General features: G+C 38.7%; 1 protein-coding gene across 3 annotated transcripts in view; it reads right to left on the minus strand.

Annotated features, from left to right (window-relative positions):
• CNOT10 (CCR4-NOT transcription complex subunit 10) overlaps positions 1 to 17,055 on the minus strand; it is a 34,137-nt gene extending 17,082 nt beyond the window's left edge. For all 3 annotated transcript variants that reach the window (XR_014028649.1, XM_081345562.1, XM_081345561.1), the window contains exons 1-10: positions 16,838 to 17,055; positions 14,788 to 14,879; positions 13,948 to 14,109; positions 11,951 to 12,101; positions 11,461 to 11,603; positions 9,164 to 9,247; positions 8,077 to 8,160; positions 4,385 to 4,502; positions 2,443 to 2,592; positions 1,341 to 1,543 (exon numbers count right to left, since the gene is read on the minus strand). Coding sequence is in view for 2 of the 3 variants with exons in the window: in XM_081345562.1 (XP_081201688.1) it covers positions 1,341 to 1,543; positions 2,443 to 2,592; positions 4,385 to 4,502; positions 8,077 to 8,160; positions 9,164 to 9,247; positions 11,461 to 11,603; positions 11,951 to 12,101; positions 13,948 to 14,109; positions 14,788 to 14,879; positions 16,838 to 16,859 (1,209 nt within the window). In the remaining variant the exon portion in view is untranslated. The remainder of the gene's footprint in view (positions 1 to 1,340; positions 1,544 to 2,442; positions 2,593 to 4,384; positions 4,503 to 8,076; positions 8,161 to 9,163; positions 9,248 to 11,460; positions 11,604 to 11,950; positions 12,102 to 13,947; positions 14,110 to 14,787; positions 14,880 to 16,837) is intronic.
• Between the last annotated feature and the right edge of the window lie 815 nt (positions 17,056 to 17,870).

Consider the following 17,870-nt stretch of genomic DNA (forward strand, 5'->3'; position numbering starts at 1 on the left):
CACATGCACTTTCTCAAAGAGAAATTGGCAAAGTGGATTCAGGCTGAAGTATCAGTGCATACCTATTTATTTTAGCTCTATGTCTGCTGACTACAGAGAGAAAAAAGAAAATCCAAAACAATGAAAGCTTTTTCAGCTTCTCTCTAGTTTTGAGTTGAAGGATGCCAGAACAGTGATTGGTTTTTCTCTGATTTCAGGTGGTGCATTTCTAATATGTAACATAAAAGCTTATCATCCTGGATAAACTCTCACACTGAGCAATTTTTCATGATCACTGAAGCACAAAATGAAGTTGCATTTTTTATGTTACATTATTCAAAATCTCTCCTAGGTATAGGTATATTGCAATTCACCAAAGCAGGTGTTGTCAACTTCTTCTGCGTAGGGGCAGTAGTAGTAAGTCGTTCTCTCCCTCTCTTTTAGGCAAATAAAATTACACCTGGGAGGTGCCAATGTATGGGAGGATTCTTTAGTGCAGACATGTCAAACACAAGGCCCGGGGGCCGGATCTGGCCTGCGAAGTGGTTTCATGTGGCCTATGAAGCCATCCTGGAAACAGTGAGGGAACAGCCCCCGCTGCCTTGGCCCTGGCCCAGAGACCCTCCTTCTGCCAGAGACCCCCAGATCTGTCCCACTCCTGCCCAGGCCCCCATGGGCACCCTTGATGCCAATGATGTAGAGCTGGCCATGCCCACCCAGTAGGCCATACGCACTCCAGCTGTGCCCACCCAGTAGGCTGCGCCCACCCTGGCCATACCCACCCGGCCCCCCGAGGGCAACCACAATGCTGATGTGGCCCTCAATGAAATTGAGTTTGACACCCCTGCTTTACTGCAAACCATAGAGATGTGTTTCTTTCTTAGGGGAAAGAAAAGGAGACATGGCCAAAGGAGAAAATGAAGGCATCTTCACCCTCTAGTTACCGAATCTTTAGATATCGGTAATATATGGCCATAGTGAACAAAAAGGGTTGTTCCCTTCTTTCTTCTTTTAGCACAGGTTTAAGGAAAAATCAGGCTAGCTTTCATTTCCACCTTCCACTCAGAGCTCTTCATTTATACTTTTTATAGCTCAGACAGGAACAACTCTAATTAATTTAAAAACATATACTTTTGATTTCCCTACTCACAATCACACCGCAGTTTCCTGAGCTCCTGTTCAGGCAGGGCTAAAGGAAAAAACTGAATTCTTTTTTTTAAAAAACGAACAATTTCAATAGTAAAAAGCCAGGTTATCAAAAAGCCAGGTTATTAAAAATCCATGCTTAATTTTAAAAGGCAGTAAAGTTAAATTTAATTTTCAGTAGAAAAAGACCACTGGGGGAAAAAAAACCATCTTACCCCTTTATTGGCAGCAATACAACATTCAGCTATTCTCAACCACAGGCGAGGATTGGAATGATAAACCTGGACAGCTTCTATCAGGCATTCAAAAGCAGCCAGTGGCCTCCCAATATGTAAAAGCTGAATGCCACAGTTATATAATAACTCGTAACGTTTGTTGGTGAGTAACGTGCACATTGGTCGTCCTGAAAACTTTTTACCTGTGATTAAAAACTGAATGTTAAATATGCAATTTAAGAGGACAGCTACAAAGGGATATTATTAGACAAGAACCACTTAACTTGTCCTCTACTCAGAGAAGCTAACAAATATCAGTAATGAACATCACTACAATTCAATCACTTCCTTTATGGTTGATTGCTTTATTTGGAATGTTATCAAAAAAATTTATAGATCAAAAATGTAGTATAAGAAATAAGAGTTCAAAATCCTGGTTCCTAGTAATCCCTTTCTTATAAAAAAATTGAAATTTTCTTATTTGAGTAGAAACTCAAATGTTATCAGATTCAGACAGGACAATTTCTAGGAAAAACTGCCTTCTCTTGAAGTATCAATATGCTCACCAGCTATATTATTCCTTTTTTCTATTGTTCTCCTCTACTGTGTGTCCTTTCTGATTATATAAACTCAATTCAAAAATTCTAATCCATACAAAGCTTATTCTAAAATTTATAATTTAAATCCAGCAGAACTGTGTCACCATTGTATATTTTCTTTTTTAAGCGTGAGGTTTATGATTACTGCCTTTTTCAACTTACCCATTAATAAATATTTTTGCAGCTGATGAAGTCAATTCAACAAACAAAGCTCTTGGGATCTTGTGATTTACCATAAAATATGATCTATATATCATTTTAGTATCACTCAAGATTTATATTTAAAGAAATTAATATATTATGCTACATATAATTCTACTTTTTGTATTTTATTCCTTATTTGCAGACAGATAGAAAAATAATTCTAAGGCATCCCATGCATATTAAAAGAAACCTAACAATATAATTTCAAAAATTAAGAAAGTCAAAATTATGAATTTATTTTATATCTTATTAATCTATTCATTAGTCCTTACAATGTATTTATTACTTGCTTACTTTACCTGGGTCTGTGCCACTCGTCCCAAGCTGTGCACAGGCATTATCATTTTCTTGCAAAGCCTTTTTAAAATAGAAAATCCCTAAGTTGTGTTTCCCCATAGCAAAATGGATGCAACCAAGATTATTCCAGAACATGCACCGTAAACATTCTCCTAAGAAAAAGCAATACCGAAATGAAATTATGGACTTTCTAAGGGAGATGGGCAACATTTGATTTCCTGTGCATTTATTTTCAACTATGAAGACTACCATTTAATTCTCTTTTCTTTCATTCACGTTGTCTTTCGCAAACCAGCAGTGACAGTTCATCCTCATGTCCAACAATACTAAGCCCTGCTTTGACCACTAAAAGTCTCCCAGTGTTCTTTCTCAAACTCCAAATGTTCTGTCTTTCCTTCAAAAGCTTTTTTGCATTACTTGTGAAGAGAAAACTTCAACTAAATTCATATTGACTCAATGAAACACTTTAACCTGAACAGATAAGGCAACAACAATGTAAGTTACAAAATTTAACCTGGATGCAATTAATTTTAACGATGAAGTTAAAATTGTTGTTATAAAAAGGACTTAGTTTAACCAGGCCTCATATGGCTTTAAAAGGTAATTGGAGCTGATAGTTTAACCACTGTGAAACTCCTGACACCTACAGTATACTATAAACCTTTTCACATTTACAAGACTTAATTAATTAAAAGATGTATTTTAATTAATTAAAGATGTATTTGGGTCCGGGATGGCTTGGGTCCGGGATATCTGATGGAACACCTGCTGCCAGCATCAAGCTCCCTTCGTCCTGTGCGCTCCCACAGGGAGGGTCTCCTCAGGGTACCGCCGGTAAAAGATTGCCGGCGGACAATACCCAGGGGGAGGGCCTTCATCCGCTGATGAAGGGTTTTTTTTTTTTGAAATTAATATGAATAAGGGCACCTCTATGGATATGGTTTGGGATGCTAGCAAGGCCTATTTGAGAGGGGTGTTGATATATATGAACAATAAACATAGATGTGCTGTGGAAGCTAGGAGGGAAGAATTGGGGAATGAAATAAAGGAAAAAGAAAAGGCTTGGATTTTGAATTTAGAGGTTGTGAAGTCTAAGGAGGCTATTAAACTGTTAAGAGGAATGGATTGAGTATATCCAGAACAAATATGGGATTAAGAAGTTTCAGGTAGTATTTGAATAAGTCTTCCTTTCCTTTTTTTTCTGTTTTTTTTTATATATATTCTATATTAATAGTGTTTGTAGTTATCCTATGTGAGCTAGAGAGTGATAGATTTTAGAGTCTATGGTTGTTAGCATATGGTTGTTTATGATTCTTTTTTTGTTTTTTATACCTTGTACTTAGCTCTGGGAAGTCGGGGTGGGGGGTGGGGAGGGGGGGAGGGGTAAGGAGGGAGGGATAGGGGAGGGGTAGGGGGGACTGTCAAAGATAAAATGTATGACAAAACTTTTCAATACCCAGGGGGAGGGCCTTCTCTGTGGGTGCGCCTGCCCTTTGGAACCAGCTGCCTGTAGAGCTTAGGACTGCCCCTGACCTTCGCTCATTCCGCCGAGACCTGAAGACCTGGCTCTTTGAGCTTTCTGGCCTGGACTGAGAGTATTAATTGGGTATATAAATTGAATGAATGAATGAATGAATGAATGAATAAATAAATAAATAAATAAATAAATAAATAAATAAATAAATAAATAAATAAATAAATAAATAAATAAATAAATAAATAAATGTATTTGATTGCTTAATAAATCAATGGAAGTGACACCTCTCCCGGATAAAATATTTGGAATTTATAAGATGTTCAACAATAAAATATTCTTACATATTGCAAATAGAAATAAATATAATTCCAAGAACAGAAAATATGAAACTCAGAGATACAGTCATCCAAACAATGTTTTATATCAAATCAGTGAAAGAAATATCAAACTATAAAAGTGATTTGTACCTGTTTTCATAAATCCTGGATGCTCAGCAATATTTGAGCTGTTTAGGAGCTTTACAGCTTTCCGATAATTGCCCCTTAAATATTCAAAGTTGCTTTTCAGAAAAAGTGAAGGTGCAGACTGTGAAATTCATAAAAAAAATAAGTTACTGGCACCTTGTAGGAGCAGTTAGAAGACTAAATAACACCTGGAAAAAAAAGTTGCAGAACGTCTAAGCTTTGACTGTCAGAAAAGTACCACTAAAATCTACAATTTCTAGTGGTCTGAATAGCTCTGAAAGCAGTTTGTTTAATATTAGACAACCTGTGTCCCACTGAGTCATCATTTCAGAAATATTTCCTTAGTAGAGACAGAATGACCACAGGCAGGCAAAAAGCAGTGGAAACAAAAGCAACTTCCAATTTCCTGCTGGCTTCTCAATTGACTTTCCTTGTAAGAAGCTAGCAGGGAGCACTCGAAATTACAACTATGTAACTGCTTCTAATTGTGAAAGTGGCTTCGGTAGCACTGAAGCAGCCACAGATTTGCCAAGTTTTAGTCCCACAGGAGTCACGGCTCCAGAATCATGAATGTGTTCTGTAATCAATTTGAATAAAGGTAAAGGTAAAGGTTCCCCCGCACATGCGTGCTAGTCGTTTCCGACTCTAGGGGCCAGTGCTCATCTCCGTTTCAAAGTGCTTGTCTGAGGACGTCTCCGTGGTCATGTGGCCGGCATGACTAGACGCCAAAGGCGCACGGAACGCTGTTACCTTCCCACCGTAGTGGTCCCTATTTTTCTACTTGCATTTTTACGTGCTTTCGAACTGCTAGGTTGGCAGAAGCTGGGACGAGTAACAGGCGCTCACTCTGCTACGCGGCACCCGGGATTCGACCCGCCAAACTGCCGACCTTCTGATCGACAAGCTCAGCGCCCTAACCCACTGAGCCACTGCGTCCCTAATCAATTTGAATACATGATTCAAAAATTGTTACCCCAGGATACATCATTTTGTCCAATTGAAGGTAGCAATGACCAAGAACATTGGAAATATTCCTTCCCTCCTTCCTTCCTTTCCCCCTTCCCTTCCTTTCCCTTCTCTTTCCAGCAGGCTGATAAGTAGCTACTACTGAGTACAGCAGGAGTGAGGATTGTAAGACTGGCTGGGAAACTGTCACAGAACCTGAAAAATCAAGCTCACACAACCCAGAAACAGTCAATAACATTGAAATAGCCACAACCTTCCCACATTTTATTCCCTTCGGAGTTATGTGTTCCAGATTTTGGACACATTCTGTATGTTAGGACATTTGAGATACCTTGGTTCAAAAAGGGTTGCTGTATGATGCATCGTTTCGCCAGTTAAAAGGTCATGACAACAAGAGTTTATTAGTACAGAAATAAATAGAAATATTGAAGGAGAAATCTTCATTCAGAATTATAAGGAAGTAAATGAAATATAAATTAATAGACACTAATAGAAACATTTCTTGGGGTGCAGAAGTATTTTTCTAAAGGGATTCTAGTCCAAAGGGATATTTCAGAATAGTTTTCCAATATTAAAAATAGTGTTCTACAGGGAGTGCAGAATTATTAGGCAAATGAGTATTTTGACCACATCATCCTCTTTATGCATGTTGTCTTACTCCAAGCTGTATAGGCTCGAAAGCCTACTACCAATTAAGCATATTAGGTGATGTGCATCTCTGTAATGAGAAGGGGTGTGGTCTAATGACATCAACACCCTGTATCAGGTGTGCATAATTATTAGGCAACTTCCTTTCCTTTGGCAAAATGGGTCAAAAGAAGGACTTGACAGGCTCAGAAAAGTCAAAAATAGTGAGATATCTTGCAGAGGGATGCAGCACTCTTAAAATTGCAAAGCTTCTGAAGCGTGATCATCGAACAATCAAGCGTTTCATTCAAAATAGTCAACAGGGTCGCAAGAAGCGTGTGGAGAAACCAAGGCGCAAAATAACTGCCCATGAACTGAGAAAAGTCAAGCGTGCAGCTGCCAAGATGCCACTTGCCACCAGTTTGGCCATATTTCAGAGCTGCAACATCACTGGAGTGCCCAAAAGCACAAGGTGTGCAATACTCAGAGACATGGCCAAGGTAAGAAAGGCTGAAAGACGACCACCGCTGAACAAGACACACAAGCTGAAACGTCAAGACTGGGCCAAGAAATATCTCAAGACTGATTTTTCTAAGGTTTTATGGACTGATGAAATGAGAGTGAGTCTTGATGGGCCAGATGGATGGGCCCATGGCTGGATTGGTAAAGGGCAGAGAGCTCCAGTCCGACTCAGACGCCAGCAAGGTGGAGGTGGAGTACTGGTTTGGGCTGGTATCATCAAAGATGAGCTTGTGGGGCCTTTTCGGGTTGAGGATGGAGTCAAGCTCAACTCCCAGTCCTACTGCCAGTTTCTGGAAGACACCTTCTTCAAGCAGTGGTCCAGGAAGAAGTCTGCATCCTTCAAGAAAAACATGATTTTCATGCAGGACAATGCTCCATCACACGCGTCCAAGTACTCCACAGCGTGGCTGGCAAGAAAGGGTATAAAAGAAGGAAATCTAATGACATGGCCTCCTTGTTCACCTGATCTGAACCCCATTGAGAACCTGTGGTCCATCATCAAATGTGAGATTTACAAGGAGGGAAAACAGTACACCTCTCTGAACAGTGTCTGGGAGGCTGTGGTTGCTGCTGCACGCAATGTTGATGGTGAACAGATCAAAACACTGACAGAATCCATGGATGGCAGGCTTTTGAGTGTCCTTGCAAAGAAAGGTGGCTATATTGGTCACTGATTTGTTTTTGTTATGTTTTTGAATGTCAGAAATGTATATTTGTGAATGTTGAGATGTTATATTGGTTTCACTGGTAAAAATAAATAATTGAAATGGGTATATATTTGTTTTTTGTTAAGTTGCCTAATAATTATGCACAGTAATAGTCACCTGCACACACAGATATCCCCCTAAAATAGCTATAACTAAAAACAAACTAAAAACTACTTCCAAAAATATTCAGCTTTGATATTAATGAGTTTTTTGGGTTCATTGAGAACATGGTTGTTGTTCAATAATAAAATTAATCCTCAAAAATACAACTTGCCTAATAATTCTGCACTCCCTGTATATTTTTTAAAATAATATGGTCCAAAACAATTTATAAACCTAAATAAGTAAAAATTGCTTAAATATTTAATCAGGAGTCTGGATACACCTTTCCAAACTAAATAATTTTATTTAAAAATAATTGTGAGTTAATTGGAAAAGGTTCAACCAGACTCCTGATTCTTTTGCCATATTATGCTCACAAGGCTCTTCTACATAATATTTTTAATAAGTAATTGATTTTTCAAGGCTGAAATGAACAGATTTTTTAGACATGATAAATATGAAAAGTAGCATAACAATCCAAAAACTGCAAGAGAATTAAGGAAAACAATTAACTATTTTAATCTCTTATTGTAGAGCTATTTCATAATAGGATGTACCTAATGCTAAACCTGTTTATATGCTTATGGAACAACATCTATCAAAATAATGGATCCTTCCACACCTCACCTTAGATCTGAAGGGGAATCTATTAAAACAAATTAAGATCTATACAGTAGATATAAGAATAAAGCAGAATTCTACTATCTGAAGAAAAATATGCTAATATCAGATAGTTCAGATCATAGAACTATCCATTCATTAAGTACTTACATTTCCAGCTGTATTCATAACTGATTTGATTTCCCTCTTGCATGCTTTCAGAGATTTCATTTGAATATAAGCTCGAACCTTATACTGGTAAAAACGAACATAAAACTTCATTATACAATAAAAATATTTCACTATTCAGAAACTATACTGGTCCCAATATAAACATTAGATGTTATCATTACAATTTGGACGTAATATGATATACTGATCAAACTTTAAAATTATTCTAAAACAGGGGTGTCAAACTTAATTTCATTGAGGGCCACATCAGCATTGCGGTTGCCCTCAGGGGGCCGGGTGGGTATGGCCAGGGTGGGCGTGGCCTACTGGGTGGGCGTGGCCAGCTCTACATCGTTCACATCAAGGGTGCCTATGGGGGCCTGGGCAGGAGTGGGACAGATCTGAGGCTCTCTGGCAGAAGGAGGGTCTCTGGGCCAGGGCCAAGGCAGTGGGGACCATTCCCTCACTGTTTCCAGGATGGCTTCACGGGCCACATGAAACCACTTCACGGGCCAGATCCGGCCCCTGGGCCTTGTGTTTGACATGTCTGTTCTAAAAGAACAATATAGCTGTAAAAGAACTGGTTTTAAGAGCTGATGTCCAACACAATGCTAATAATTAAAATAGCATATTAACATTTTTATGCCAACTAATGATCCATTCTGCCTGCTAATCATCAACCCAGCATTCTAACTTTGTGAGCCACCACACTCCAAGACATTGGTTATTTGAAAAACAATTGCAACTTTGCAGGGTAAACAAGACAGGAATCACAACCAAATGAACTAATCCTACTTTACTGTAAAGCTAGAAGGACAGAATCTTGCAAGTTTGAAATTACATTTGTCCTCCTCATCTATGGTTTCCTTTACACCCACTATCCAAGTGTGAACTATGCTGTTTCTTATCTGATCTTTCCCTTGGCAACATCTCTGCCCCATTCCCAAGGTTTTTCCACATACTATTACAATATTACAGAGAGATCTACAAAAAGAAACTCATATATACCAGCTAACTATGGGTGAGTTTGAAAATGGACAAAGTTTCTAAAAGAAATATTTAAATAGAACCCAGTCTTTAGTTTTACCTGATGTATTTTTGATTTTGCAGCTTCTGTTAGAGTTCCACTTTCAGACTTGTTGTTAGCTTCCTTGCTAGCATTATTACCTGTCTGATTACAAATAAAAAAATGAAATAGCTGCCTGTTTTAGAAACCAGTATTTGTTAAATTGATCTTATATTGTGAAATCCCTGAAACTGACATTCTATTATCTCTCCTTTTTGCATAACTAAAGAAATAGCATAAGTCTTACTCAGAAGCTCAAATTATGACATATGTTCCCAACTATGTGATCAAGCAAGAGTCAATCTGCTATTAGATTTAGATTTAGATTTATTGAGATTTTTATACCGCCCTTCTCCCAAAGGGACTCAGGGCGGTTCACAGGGCATAAATATAAACAACAGTACAAACATTAAAAGATAATTAAATTAATGCCCAAGTTAAAACCAGAATAATAAAACAAACCTATAAAAAACCCAAGTACCCCCATCAGGCCAGACCCGCTAGTTCAAATAAATGGGTCTTCAACCCGCGACGGAAGGATCGGAGGTCTGATGCCATCCGGAGCTCAACCGGCAGTTGGTTCCATAACGCCGGAGCACCCACAGAGAAGGCCCTCCCCCTGGGGGCCACCAGTCGACATTCCCTGACAGGAGGCACCCTGAGGAGGCCCTCTCTGTGGGCGCGCACAGGGCGGAGGGGAGTCGACGCCGGCAGCAGGTGGTCCTCGAGGTATCGCGGACCCATGCCATGTAGGGACTTAAAGATCATAACCAAAACCTTGAACCTTACCCGGAAGACAACTGGTAACCAATGCAGCTCACGGAGCAAAGGTGTAACATGGGAGTACCGGGAAACTCCCAAGACAACTCTCGCGGCCGCATTCTGTACCAGTTGGAGCCTCCGAGTAGTCTTCAAGGGAAGTCCCATGTAGAGAGCGTTACAGTAGTCTAGGCGAGAGGTCACGAGCGCATGAGTGACCGTACACAAGGCCTCCCGGTCCAGATAGGGCCGCAACTGGCGCACCAGGCGAACCTGGGCAAAAGCCCCCCTAGTCACGGCCACTATGTGATCCTCCAAAGTGAGTCGTGAATCTAGGAGGACTCCCAAGTTGCGAGCCCTATCCACAGGGGGTAAAAGCTCACCCCCCATAGAAAGAGGTGGAACATCCCAGGTGTCTCGGGAAGCCGGAATGTACAGCCACTCAGTCTTGTCAGGGTTGAGTTGAAGTCTGTTCCTCCCCATCCAGACCCGAACCGCCTCCTCTATTAAGTAGGCTTTAATAGCAGTAAGGGAAGTAAAATGTCAGTATTTCTTCACCCTATTGCATTGGTTGATAGTTGTCCAGCAGTTTTATTTAGGGGAATCCACAACCTCTTGGGAAGGGTTAGTACCAAAGCCTATCTGCAAAGATTGTGTGAATTATGTGCTAGACATCTGCTGGATAAAGTTGCTTGGATTTATCCTAAATTGGACTTTAGGCTTGCTGTAGGAGTTATGGAGGTGGGCTAAGGCTCAATGTAATTTGATTCCGGGGAGACGTTTGACCCTGTTGGTTTTGATGAAGTGAGTAAGGTTCTCATAATAGTTAGCTTCTATTAGTTAGTTCCATGTCCTTACTGGTTAATTATGCTTCTCAGGAGGTGACATAAAACCCACATGGGCTTTAATTAGTGGTAAATATTTTGAGAGACAAAGTTGTATTTCCTATCTCTTAAGGCAGTAGTTTGTTCCTTCCTAGAGAAATCATTGCTAATAGTGCTAAACAATTTTTATCCAGTCTTTAATTTCCCTTTTTTTAAGAAAAGACTGTAAAGAAGGTGGTTATGCAACAATTCCAGAGAACTCAAGATGCTCATAGTAATCTATAAAGCCCTTCATGGCATGGGGCTGTGTTATTTGAGAGGCCACCTTCCCCCAATTATATCTACCCATCCCATTCGGTCTAGCAGGAATAGCACACTCCAGGTCTCATCTATTAGGGAGTGCCGTCTGGCAAGGCTCAGGAAGAGAGCCTTTTCTGTCACCCTTTGGAATGTCCTTCTTCTACAAGTCATATTGGCCCTCACCTTGTTGGATTTTTGTAAGGATATAGAAACACTGTTCTGTCACTAAACCTGGGGATTTGGATATTAATGTTGCCATGCAATAGCTGTGCTGATTTGTGTTGTGATTTAATTTTACTTCAGCTAAAGATCATATACTTACTGCTGTTTTTCACTGTTTATGTTTTCATGCCTTTAACATTAGCCACCAAGTTAAGAGTTTGAGATAGACGTCCATATAAATTGAACATAGATAAAACGAATAAAAACAAATACCTCAGCCTTCCCATTTTTGTTATTGTTGCCTTGTGAAACCATTTTTTCCAGCACAGCAAGAAGATGCAAGGCTTTCTCAGCTTGACAAGTCAGAAGATATAAATCAACTAGTAGAAAACACACTGCCTGTGCAAATTTTTCCTCTAAAAAACACACAAAAGATATTCCAAACATGTCAACATATGGGATATATTTCTTGCAAATTACCCTTGCAAAAATGTAGGCTTTTCATACAAGTGTTATATAGTTAATTAATTGCTCAAATGGCATCTTTATAAGAATTGGAGAACAAGATGCTTAGGACAACTTCTATGTTACTGAAGTTTTTGTGACTAAACATATATTTATACTAAAGTAATTATTCTAAATGAATTGCATGTATCAATTGTCATAACAGAAGTTTGTATAATATCAGTAAAGGAGGAAGAAAAATAGTCATATAAACTGAATGAACAAATAAACAAACAGACCTTTTCAGTTATAATCTTACCAAAAGGTTCAATAAATTGATAAAGTTTCTCCCCAATTATTATTGCTTCAGTGTATTGCCGCAGATGATATAAAATAACAGCTTGGTTATAATAGAGCATGCTGTTTTCAACATCATCTAAACCATCCATTTCCTCAACAGCGGAATGAACCTGTTGGGAGGGGGAAGAAAAGGAAGGAGATCCAAATATATCCCTGTTAACTTATTTTTCAACAATGATTATCAAATGACAATGAAGTTGAATGCAACAGACTCTACTACAAACGGACCCAAGTGCTGTAAATATAACTGTATAATTAAAACATTGGTTAACCATTAATTTTGCTGAAAAGACCTGTTTAAAAGTAAGGACAGGGCAAGTTATGAATGATTTTTTCCCCTCTGCTTAACTAACCGAAATACCATAAACATTTAGCATATGGTAAGTGCTGTTTAAGGGACGCGGTGGCTCAGTGGGTTAGGACGCTGAGCTTGTCGATCAGAAGGTCGGCAGTTTGGCGGGTCGAATCCCGACTGCTGTGTAACAGAGTGAGCGCCTGTTACTCGTCCCAGCTTCTGCCAACCTAGCAGTTTGAAAGCACGTAAAAATGCAAGTAGAAAAATAGGGACCACTCCGGTGGGAAGGTAACAGCGTTCCATGAGCCTTTGGCGTCTAGTCATGCCGGCCACATGACCACGGAGACGTCCTCGGACAAGCGCCGTCTCTTCGGCTTTGAAACGGAGATGAGCACCGGCCCCTAGAGTCGGAAACGACTAGCAGGCATGTGCGGGGGAACCTTTACCTTTTACCTTTAAGTGCTGTTTGATCATAAAATACTGATATTGTCTGCTAGGAGAAGAAATTATTTGCCAACAAAATAAACTAAGACCCAACCATTTCCTACAGAATGGAATACAATTCAAGTATCTATAGAGATTCTCAGTCATCCAGGTTATGGTTGTCCCAAAGGTGCTTCTTTTTTTCAAGAGGCAACTGGACTTTCTTGTTTTTCTTTGAAGACCTTTTTGCTTTTCATCCAAGCTCCAATTTCTCAATGACTCAGGTGACCTTTATGACACAGATAAACCTCCAGATGACTCTCTAAAAAAATGCAAATGACCAGCTGTCTACAAGTAATATAAATTCTTCCATTCCCCACAAGCCAGTGAGAGCTGAAAAAGTTTCTTGGATGAGAAGCATAATGTCTTCAATGAAGAACAAGAAAGTCCAGTTGCCGTTTAAAAAAAGCACCTTTGGGACAGTTCAGCTATATTTTAAGATAAATATCAAGAGGTTTGAGACTCAATTTTTCTTCTTAAGATTCATCATGCAGAATCAAATTCATAGACATTCTTCAGACAGCCTTTGAATAGCATGTCAGGATATACAGTATTATTGCCTTGCAAGTACAAATCATTACGGATAATGATATGTAGTTACTCCCCTTAACAAATTCCTTTAAGTCCTTAAGAAACTTTAAGACCTTAATAGGACTAGAAAATGAGAGAATAGAGGGTTTCAATCTATGCAGCCTGCCATATCCATGACTATTTTTTAATGTTCCATAGATTTTACTTACACATCATTCATGTATTTTTGTGCCTTCAAGTTGACTCTTGGCAACTCCTTGGATAAGTCACTGCAGTTTTATGGCAAGATTTTCAGAAATGGCTGGCTTAAGGCATAAGCAGGACTAAAACCAATCATTTCTAGCCTGGTAACTTCAAGCACAGTGGTTGAATATACTACATTGACTGATATTATTATTTGAAATCCATTTAATTTTTTTTATTTGTTCAACTATAGCCAGATAACATAATCAACTAAATATTCTCCAGCCTTGAAAATAAATTTTTTGAGAGTGGTAATAGAAAATTGTCTTTCCTGTCTTTTTTAAAGGAAAAATATAAATTAGAAATTACAATTTAAAAGAAAAAGAAAAATAACACTCTGCCTAACACAAGAAACCAAGCACTAAAGATTAGTATACGTGATTAACTCAACAAATAAACAGTACCTGGTTTTTAAGATGATTCAGTGTTTGCTTCAAATTATCAGTTGTTGTTTGATTACTTTTACAGAATTCTGTTACTGCTATGTTCAAAACTATTTTGTAATCATCTTTGTTTATTTCTTGTAAGCAGCTAAGGTGTTGTAGACAAGTATCATAGTTTCCAGCCTGTAAAATCAATTTTAAAAAATACAAGACATAAGCATATATATTTTAATATCAATTAATAATTTGAAATGCTAATTAAGTACATACACTGCATGAAATTAATTTTGTTTCAATGGGATTTAAATCCATAGTGATGTTATGCATATTATACTTGCTCCATTAAAAAAGCAACAACTTACCTGCTTCCATTAAAATAAGATACAAGCTGGTGGAACATTGCAATAAGACATGTCAAAATTAAAGCAGCACAGCATCTGTCAGTTTTCCCCGATAAATCAAACAGGAAACAAGAATAGATAAGCTAATTTTATTTTACTATAGGGCTACATTAACACGTTTTTGCATTTCTGAAGGTACACACTTCCCACGGCTATTTTTAATTGCCTTAACAATTAGAGCGAGCCCTTCCTAAATTTCTTCCTCTGACTATTAATCCAATGGGAGCTCCTGCTTTTCTTATCCAATTGTTTCCTAGGTAACACCTCTTCCCTTTGCCCTCCCCACACATCATCCTTTTCCTTCACACGTAAAAATATAAAACACAAGAAACAAATTTGTAAATGAAAGCTAGATACCACATTTTTATTTTCCTATCAATACTCTTAAGATATTTAATCTGTGCTAAATAATCCCTTAGAATGCAGTAAGGGATCTATATTATGTCAAGAATTATCTTACCAAAAAGGCTTGTAGTGCATTGTTTGATAACTCTTTCTCTTGATCCGTAATTCCAGAAGTACCTACTCCTTCATGTTTCTCTGTTCCCTGATCTACAAAATAAATGTTAGAAACAACAGTAAATCTACCTGAAATGTCAAGCCACTTATTTATTCACTATTCAGTCAGACTTCTCCAGTTTTCATATGGCAACATTTTTGAATAAATTTTCTATTGCTTTATTCCTAGGAGTTGGAATGGCCCAAGATCCTTTGTGTGTCTTAGCCAGAACTAAAACACAGTTTCCCAGTTTCTAGCCTAGTGTCTTTAATAACCACAATAAACTGACTCTATACTGAAATATTTTAAACCTGTGAAGATTCTAAATGACTATTCCTTGATAATATTTTCAATATTATCAGTTTGTAAACAGTTCAGTATTTAGATAAGATTGAACAAGTTATCCAAGATGACACTAAAATTTATTGGGACAGTGTATATGGCATATAATATCTGGGGCAGACAAAAAGGCATCTAGCTAAATGTACTGAATGACTGGCAATAGCATGAAGATTTCCAGGAAAAAAGCAATAGCTATTTGTCTCTTCTCACAATGAAGTTGAAGTAAGTGGTACCAAAAGAAATTTCTGGGCTGAGAGTTGTTTATTCTAAGAATAAGCAACTCTGATTAGTTGACAGATTTCAGAGTTCTAAATACATAGATCCCGTATGCTGTGTTTGCTCACATCAACTTTAAAATTCACAGGACAATAGGTTAATTGCTTCTGATACTGCTCATATTCATTTTAGCTTGCTCTGCAACTATGCTATGTATAATGTGGATGGAGTAGGGCAAGAGTTTGCTTGGATTTTCAGTTTACATAAAATTCTTTATTTGACATACTGAATATTTTTTTAAAATAATCTAGTTCATTGCATAGATAATTGTATTCTATAGATAATTCAGTCTATAGACACAAGGGAAAAATCAACAGTCTTTCTGTACTGCAGTTAGAGATTGGGAATATATGAGACATAAAGATAGAATGCATTTACTGATACCAAGAAGAAAATAATTCATATTCTGCTAATTCATAGACTACCATAGAGAGCTGGTTTCACAAAAAGTAACATGAAAGACAAAAGTAATGTACTAGTCCTTTGTATTCTTTATATTAGCCTTCTATTTATGAAAAAAGTCACGCTGCAATTAGAGATTTATGGAGAGACTCCTATTGCCCTGTCTGAAAATATAGTCCTCACTTATATTTACAACTGAGCCCAAAGTTTCTGTTGCTAAGGCAATTGTTATGTGAATCATGTCCCATTTTACGACCTTTCTGCCATAGTTAATTGAATCATTAGGGTTGTTAAGTAAATCATAAAGTTGTTAAGCAAATCTGGCATACCCTATTGATTTTGCTTGTCAGAAGCTCCCTGCAAATTATTGAAAATCATAGTCCCTGAGATCCCTGCAACCTTTGTAAATACATGGTGGTTGCCAAGCACCAGACATTTCATCATGTGAAATAGTCTACGTGTATATTACAACAATCAAGAAGAAATCAGGATAGTCTATTAAGTCAGTGCCCACCACTACAGAATCCACAACGGAAGGCAAATGAGACATGGAAACAATATTATTTTATTATGGCTTTTTAAAAACTTGCCACAAGAGGAAATCAGTCCCCCTTACAAAAGATCTCAGTATCACACAGAAGGGAATGCTATTTAAATCCTAGCCTAAAATCAATGATATAAGGTTACCTATGCACACATGCAAATTTTAGAAAATGTTCACACACAACCCTTTTAGAGGAAAAAAGAAGCCACGTCCTCCTCCTGCACCCATTCTCTTAGAAAGGTGAGATTCCACAGAGTGAAGCCACTCTACCCGTCTCCTGATGCCCCTAAGCAAAGGAGCATTTCGGCATCCACTCAACGTGCAGAAAAATATATGGAGATACACCTTCCAACCAATGGCGGCACAAAGTCCTCCAGTGGACCATCGGAGAGAGCGGCTAGCTGAGAACCCTTGCCTCGCCCTACGAGACAGCTCTTTTGTCCTCACCTCCGCCTTTGTCCGCTGCCATTGATGCCGCGGGAACCAATCTATCAATACCTTTGCAGATATTGATATAGATACTGGCAAGACTCCCGACAGGCGCGATCTCCACCTGTACCTCAACAGCCCAGCCTCAGAAGCGTCGGCTTGAGAAAAAAGAGGGATGGAAGAAGAAAAAACGCACACATTAGTGCGGGCTCCCTCACCTTCCGATGGGATTTTACTTTTGCTTCCGGGTTAGGTGACAGGAAAAGGAACCGCGGGCCCAAGCGTCCTCTCGCTGCCCTCAGCCTAGAGACGTCACGCAGGGGGAGGACATCTTCCACGCTAAGGGGCGGAGCCAGCGAAGGATGTAGTGTTGACTGTGGAGTTCTGGGAGTTGAAGTCCACAGATTTAAAAGTTGCCTGCCAATGTTGAGAAATATTGAGATAATGAGTTGCCCCATATGGATGCCGTTGCCAGGAATGCCCTTTGGATATTAGGCTTCGGGATCTCTTTCCCGGTGAAATAACCAAGTAATCTCGGATAGAAACCGGTATGGTGATCCTCACGGCTGCTGGTTGCAAATAAAATGCGATTTGCCCGTTTGTGGGGGATGAGCCTGTTCATGGCTATCAATCACAATGGCTGCATATTAGCACGCTGTATATTAGTATGTCACTCAGTAGCTGTACTCAGACAGCATGTTTAACGAAGATATAATGCTTGCACAACATTCTAAGCTTATGTTGGTTACCTTGGTGCAGCGTCAACCCAGAAAGTTGATCAGTTCTAAATTAAGTACATTGTGTGACATAGCCAGCACGAGTTAGAGGAACCTGATCAGGTAGTCAACTTATAACAGTTTACCGAGTGACCATTCAAAGTTATAATGGCACTGAAAAAAGTGACTTATGACCATTTTTCACACTTATGGCTGTTGCAGCATCCCCAGGGTCACATGATCAAAATTTATTTATTTATTTATTTATTTATTCGGTTTATATACCGCCCTATTCCCAAAGGACTCAGGGCGGTTTACAAGGCAAAATTTAAAAA

This window comes from Vipera berus, assembly GCF_964194415.1.
Source record: "Vipera berus genome assembly, chromosome: Z".
Taxonomy (NCBI): domain Eukaryota; kingdom Metazoa; phylum Chordata; class Lepidosauria; order Squamata; family Viperidae; genus Vipera; species Vipera berus.